This window comes from Pseudorca crassidens, chromosome 9 (genome assembly GCF_039906515.1).
Source record: "Pseudorca crassidens isolate mPseCra1 chromosome 9, mPseCra1.hap1, whole genome shotgun sequence".
Taxonomy (NCBI): domain Eukaryota; kingdom Metazoa; phylum Chordata; class Mammalia; order Artiodactyla; family Delphinidae; genus Pseudorca; species Pseudorca crassidens.
In genome coordinates this window covers 49,831,356-49,838,375 of record NC_090304.1, presented here as the reverse complement: position 1 = coordinate 49,838,375, position 7,020 = coordinate 49,831,356, and the positions used below count along the sequence as shown (strand labels likewise).

The 7,020-nt window shown below is 44.3% G+C and overlaps 1 protein-coding gene across 6 annotated transcripts in view; it reads right to left on the bottom strand.

Moving 5' to 3' along the window:
- Positions 1–580: 580 nt before the first annotated feature.
- The window catches only part of NUP98 (nucleoporin 98 and 96 precursor), a 103,665-nt gene continuing 97,225 nt past the window's right edge, over positions 581–7,020 (bottom strand). For all 6 annotated transcript variants that reach the window (XM_067750153.1, XM_067750154.1, XM_067750155.1 and 3 more), the window contains 3 exons: positions 6,505–6,659; positions 5,337–5,448; positions 581–5,221 (listed from right to left, as the gene is read on the bottom strand). In XM_067750153.1, the coding sequence (XP_067606254.1) occupies positions 5,004–5,221; positions 5,337–5,448; positions 6,505–6,659 (485 nt within the window). In that variant the 3' untranslated portion in view covers positions 581–5,003. The remainder of the gene's footprint in view (positions 5,222–5,336; positions 5,449–6,504; positions 6,660–7,020) is intronic.

The window sequence follows — 7,020 nt, the reverse complement described above, 5'->3', positions numbered from 1 at the left end:
ACATATAAGTGTATGTAATATGATTTAAGAAATAAATGAGGACTGAAAAGTGAAAACAAGAGGACTATCAAGAATGAGTAGGTAGGGACTTTTCCCTGGTGGTCCAGTGGCTAAGTCTCTGTGCTCCCAATGCAGGGGGCCCAGGTTTGATCCCTGGTCAGTGAACTAGATGCCACGTGCTGCAACTAAGATTTCACATGCCGCAACTAAAGATCCCGCCATGTGGGAAGCCGCATGCCATGCGGCGCGGCCAAAAAACCAAACCAAAACCAACAAAACAAAACAAAAACAAAGGAGGAAGACAAGACTTAAGAGTGAGTGGCAGGGCTTCTCTGGTGGTGCCGTGGTTGGGAATCCACCTGCCAATGTAGGGGACACGGGTTCGAGCCCTGGTCCAGGAAGATCCCACATGCCGCAGAGAAACTAAGCCCGTGTGCCACCACTACTGAAGCCCGCGCGCCTAGAGCCCGTGCTCCACAAGAGAAGCCACTGCAATAAGAAGCCCACACACCGCAACCAAGAGTACTCCCCCCCACAGTAACTACAGAAAGCCCACGCGCAGCAACAAAGACCCAACACAGCCAAAAATAAAATAAATTTATTAAAAAAAAAAAAAAAAGAGTGGCAGATGTTGTAGGGATGGGTGTCGGGGTAAAAGATGCATTTTTCTTTCCGTACCATTTTCTTCAGCAGTTATTCAATCTTTTGGGGGCAAAAGGTTGTCTTACCCTCAAATTACATTTAAAAGCAACATTTTGCAGAATACCTTTAGGCCAAAATAAAGGCTAAATTCAAGAGTGCTTCAAAACACATGGAAATATCACATACATAGAATAGACTGGAGAGTTACAGAAAAATTGGTATGTTTACCTGAAAAAATGGTGAAATATTTCTTATAACATATTTAGTGTGTTTTAGGGTAAAAATGTTAATTTGAAAAAAATAATTCTAAAAGTTGGTGGGGGGCTTCCCTGGTGGTGCAGTGGTTAAGAATCCGCCTGCCAATGCAGGGGACACAGGTTTGAGCTCTGGTCTGGGAAGATCCTACATGCTGCAGGGTAACTAGGCCCGTGCGCCACAACTACTGAGCCTGTGCTCTAGAGCCCACAAGCCACAACTACTGAACCCACGCGCCTAGAGCCCGTGCTCCGCAACGAGAGAGGCCACTGCAGTGAGAAGCCCGCGCATGGCAACGAGGAGGGGCCCCCGCTCGCCGCAACTAAAGAAAGCCACGCACAGCAACAAAGCAGCAAAGTAGCCAAAAATAAATAAATTTATTTAAAAAAAAAGTTGGTGGGTTATTTTTAAAAAGCCATTTTGGAAAAAAAAAGTACCTGGACAACAACTGATTTTAGTCTCTATTTTGAAAATACTGAATCATCACATATAAAAAGATAAGGAATGTGCGATGATGAAACAGTGAATCTTGGTCATGATTATTAGGTGGAAGGTTGATGGAAGCTTTAGAAAGGGTGAATCAGGCTGACAACACCTGAATCAACAATCTTAACATCACTAGAAGTAGAACAGCGAGACAGTGTCTTCCGTAGTGATGAAACACAGCACCACCTATGAGAAGGACCCTGAATCTAATCAAGTCTCTAGATCTAACCAGTGGTATACAGCAAGTAAGGGAGGTAGAGGCACAATCAGCCAAATCTAGAAGCCCCTGGCCCTCTATGCTAAAGGATGAATGTCCCAGGTACTTCATCAAATAAAGGGCATTTAAAAAAGGAGAGAGGAGAACTGTTAATAGATTAAAAGAGACTTAAGAGACTTATCAGCCAAATGCAAGTGTGGACTCTGTTTAGATCCTGATTTAATTTAAACAAATCAACTGTAGTAAGATTTTACTTTTGAGACAACTGGGGAATTCGAAAATGCAGAGAGTATTAGTTAATATTTTGGAATTATTGTTAATTTTGTTAGGTACGACAATGGTATTGTGATTATATTTATAAAAATTTATCTTAGAAATGCTTAGGTATTGATGAAATGATGATCTCCCTTAGAAATACCATGGTGAGGGACTTCCCTGGTGGCACAGTGGTTAAGAATCAGCCTGCCAATGCAGGGGACACGGGTTCAAGCCCTGGTCCGGGAAGATCCCACATGCTGCAGAGCAACTAAGCCCGGTCGCCACAACTACTGAGCCTGCGCTCTAGAGCCCGCAAGCCACAACTACTGAAGCCCACGTGCCTAGAGCCCGCGCTCTGCAGCAAGAAAAGCCACCGCAATGAGAAGCCCACACACCACAATGAAGAGTAGCCCCCGCTCTCTGCAACTAGAGAAAGCCCACGCACAGCAACGAAGACCCAATGCAGTCAAAAATAAATTAAAAAAAAAAAAAAAAAGAAAGAAATACCATGGTGGGTGCGTGGGTAGGAATAAGAATGGGGGTAAAGATATTAAATAAGATTGAAAAACTGAGACATCATTTTATTTTTGCATGGGTGAAAATTTCTACAATAAAAGATTTTTAAAAACACTTAGGAAAGCATAAGAAATGAATGTTTAAAGCAGAAATGAATATATTACAATACAGAACTCCAATAAAACTGTTACGTCTGAGAGCTGGTTCTCTGAAAGACAACAAATTTAAAAAATCTGAAATAATTCCCTGGGAATACAAAGTAACAAAACAAGTCAAACAGCTAAAAAAGACCAGCTAGCCTGCAGGTCTTGGCTCTGCTAATCCAACATTTAATCTCCAGACCTCTATTAACTTTGATTTTGGCATTATTCCAGCATTCTGCTGAGGAAATACTTTGAACATTGTATGAGGTTGTGGATTCCACAGATCTGTTGAGTTTTGAGACAACTGGTTCTTATTTTTATATTTTTGAGAAACTTAAATTTTTAAAAATATGTTTCAATGGGATTTTGAAATATAGAAGAGACCGCTTATCATCTTTATTGTTCACTTTAACTGTAAGTCTATTCTCTGTGACGCAAATAGCTGCTGTGATAAATATTTGACTTACAGGTTTTTTGTTTTTTTTTAAAGGAAATACCTAAGAGGAAATACTGCCCATATTCACAGTGCTTAACATTTCTAAAGGTAAACCACTTCTAAAGTACTCACTTTTCACAAAACACCTCTGGTGAGCAACGCAGAACAAATTCTTTGCTCTAAGTCCAGCAAATGCTCCGTGACTCGCTCAGGTTCACAGTCAGTCAGTAATGGTGGGAGATTCCCAGCTGAGTAACCCTTATCCTCAGGGGCCCAAATTAAAGGGAAGCCCCAGCCACTGCTTGCTCATCTCATCGATGTCCCAGAAATCTTTGGCCTAATCCTCATTGGAAATTGCTCATATCTTCAATTTAACACAACCAACCAACCAACCAACCTACTCATCAGCCTCATTTGATCCCTCTCAAGCACAGCTCTGTGAAGCAGCAACATCAGGGATCATTATCCCTTTTACACAATGGAAGCTGAAAGATGAAGTGCCAAGGTTTAAAAACAAAAACCCCAGAGCAGAGAGGCTTTGAATACTAAGTATATACCACTGGGCAATTTGAAACCCTGCCCCATTCCCCACTAGGAATCCAAGCGCATAAAAATAAATGTATAGCAGTCAGGATCCATCAATAATCTCAACCCCCTCACCCCAAAATTGACCCTTATAAACCTAGCCTTGATCTAGTCTGCAACTATTCTCTCATTAACCCACGGCCAGTCTCTCTTTAGAGTGCAAATCAAACAAGGCCACCATAAAGCTCCTTGGGACAAGGCTCAAAACCACAAAAGGAAAGCCAATACCAGGAATGCTATAAACATTTCATTTTATTTTTTTTAAGAAAGTAGCTTCAGAAAAAGAGGAAAATAATCTAGGTCATATATATATATATATATATATATATATATATATATATATATATATATACACTTTTTAATAAAATCCTTTCTGTAATCTTCATGCATGAAGACCCAGGGAGGCATGCCATGTTGTCTGTGACAGCCCTCACACCGCAGTCTCAGACCGTTACCTGGGGCTCCCCACAGCTGTGGGCAGCAGTGTAGCAAAAGCCCCCTGCCTCCCCCTGAAGCCCAGATCCTTGCCTGCCTCAGTGATGGTTTCACCATCTGGGACTGTAAATGGAGGGTGGGAAATGCTCTGGGCTAGAGTGGGAGGGACAGGGAGGGCTACCCAACCTGCCATGTTTCATCCAAACTCTTCAGGCAAATCCAGACAGGAGGCCTAGCAAGATGACTGAAAACCAGGCACCAAACTGAATTCTGGGAGTTTCCCAGAGATGTGTGATCTGGTACCAAGAGCTCCTGCACGGGGAAGGTTTGGTGTTCACAGAACATTCAAGGCAGGAAGAACAATCAAGCCTTGAAGCCCCACCCCTCGATGGCAGGCACTCACTTCTACCCTAAATGGGTCAGAAAGACCCTGTTCTGCCTCCTAATTCAGTCCAACTCTCTTCTGACGCCAAAAGTCAGTGTTAATCAACAACCTACTTCAGAGACAGATTCTCCTTCCTTCTGTGGATAGTTTACTTGTTAAGAGAGGACAGTCCTAGGTCAACACATTTGTCCCATCACCTGTCCCACTCCTTCTAAAGAGTCCTAGTATAAAAGGGCAGGAGTAGGAGTAGGGTAGCAGTTTGGCATCGAGTCACAAGATCCAGAATGGCTGACGGAGGAAAAGCATTCCCTGGTTCTTAGGGGGTGTGGGAATTCTGCCAAAGGTGCTTTACCGACGCTTTACTGACCATTTACAAAAAGAAAGGGGAAAAAAAAAAAAGAATAGTCTTCAGGATGGTAAAAAAGAGACTTGGATCCTTTTTTGGGGGTTCCAAAAGCCCTTATGCTGTGTTTAGTATTAAGAAAGCCGTGAACAACTGGAGGTTGCTGCTTGGGCAGCAGGAAGGGAGGGTGGATTCCATGGCCAACCCAGAGAATGGCAAATGGTGCCAATCAACTCAACGTAGGGGACCTCTGCGTAGTGAGTGTGAATCGGCATGTGAGTGTGGTGCGCGGAGCCTGGGGCTCACTGGCTCCCCACAGTCAGTTCCCGCAGGTAGGACTGTGTGAGACTGCGCAGTTCCTCCAAGGCATAGTCCTCAGGCATGGGGAGCCGGCCAATGTGGGGAGCCAACAGGCGCAAAGGGACTCGCTGAGGGTCTGGCGTTGAGTCGGAGGTTGCATCAGGGGCATGCTGAAGGCTCAGTACCACCCGCAGCAGGTTGGCTACACGTTTGGCCATGTCTGGAGAAAGAGAGCAGAGTAAGCACCAAAGGACTGGGGGTGAGGTGTGGTTATAATAATCATAAAGACAATGAGCAATGAGCAGGCAGGAAGGGGGAGGAGGCGAGAGGCTGACCTGACTGAGCCAGGCGATCCTTGGCATTGTAACACTGGATCTGCTCTATCCGGTTGCACAGTGAGGTCACTTTGGTATGTAACTGCTCTAGCTCATAACCTGAGCAATCCACCTACAAAGAAGCAGAGGAACCAATTAGGCCAAGAGGAGCTCCCATCACTCCAATCCTACCCACAGACTGACTATGCAACACTCTGAAACAAGAGTGAGGTGAGGGAGGGGAAAACCCAAGAAGCTGGCCGGCAGTGCCATGTCACCACCATCCAGCCTAGTCGCTGAGGATAAGACGAGACCTTAGCAATTATACACAACAGGAAAACAATATAGTGTACAGGGCCTAGGATTGGGCAAGTCTTGAAATCACCATTCGTGAACCATGTAACTATCAGGCTTTAACACTGCACCAAAAATCTATATAAATCTGGGTTCACAAACATGGTATTGATTTCTTAAGAGCACACAGTGAGAGGTGGAGCCCAAGCCAGCACTTAATTTAAGTCTCCTGACTCCAACTAAGAATCAGCATTTAATTATGCAGATATTAACAGGAATTGTGGCTTTGTTAACAACAGAAATCAATTACTTTCATGCCAAATGTTATGTGAAACATCCTCACCAAATCTCTGACCTTACTTTATCTCTCAACCCTAAGCTTCTCATTTAAAACTAGGGGAAAAGATGAGAACAAGGGGAGGAGACTGACTATGGACAAGGCTTAGGAATGTCCATTGTACACACTACTTGGCAATAAGCACCAAAAAACGTTTTAAAGTTTTGATAGAGCTGTCATAGTAACTACATCAAATTAGCTTCATCAAAATATCCCTCCTGGGCTTCCCTGGTGGCGCAGTGGTTGAGAGTCCGCCTGCCGATGCAGGGGACACGGGTTCGTGCCCCGGTCCGGGAGGATCCCACATGCCGCGGAGCGGCTGGGCCCGTGAGCCATGGCCGCTGAGCCTGCACGTCCGGAGCCTGTGCTCCGCAACGGGAGCGGCCACAACAGCGAGAGGCCCACGTACCGCAAAAAAAAAAAAAAATCCCTCCTACACTGACAGTGCTATCTCTGCCAATGAGTTTTTCAAGTCGTTGCTCAAGCCTTTGGAGGTCGCTATGGCTCTGTGGGCCAGGGAAAGGGGAAACTAGGCCGTGGTTTAAGGAACTCAGGCACCTGCTGTATATGATGGAGCATTTCGATGACCCGAATGTAGTCCAGGTAAACAAGCCCAGATGTCTCCCAGTCCTGGATTAGGCTGCTGCGCTCCGGGGGTGCCAGGTCTTCCAAGAACCCCTTCAGGTAGTCATAGTTCTCGTTAATAATGGCATCTGAAGAAACAAAATATTGACCAAAAGTGCACAAAGGAAGGACATGGCAGAAAGATCTAAGACAGGAAGAAAGGGAAAATTATGTTGGGTCAGACTTGAGAATTACAGTAGAATATTTTGAAATTCTCTTAAGAAAACTGTGAAGAATTTCTGGCTTCAGTTTCCCAAACAGATATTTCTGGTGTTGCTGAATAAAACTCCCTAAATAAACAAAGAGTTTAACATAATTAATGAATATCAAGAATATTCCTGGCAAATGGGAATGTAACAATATTGCTGTTGACCCCGCCCCTCACCCTTACCAAGCATCTTCTGCACAGAGAGCTTTTACAAAGTGTGATCTGATTCAAGTCTGCCATAC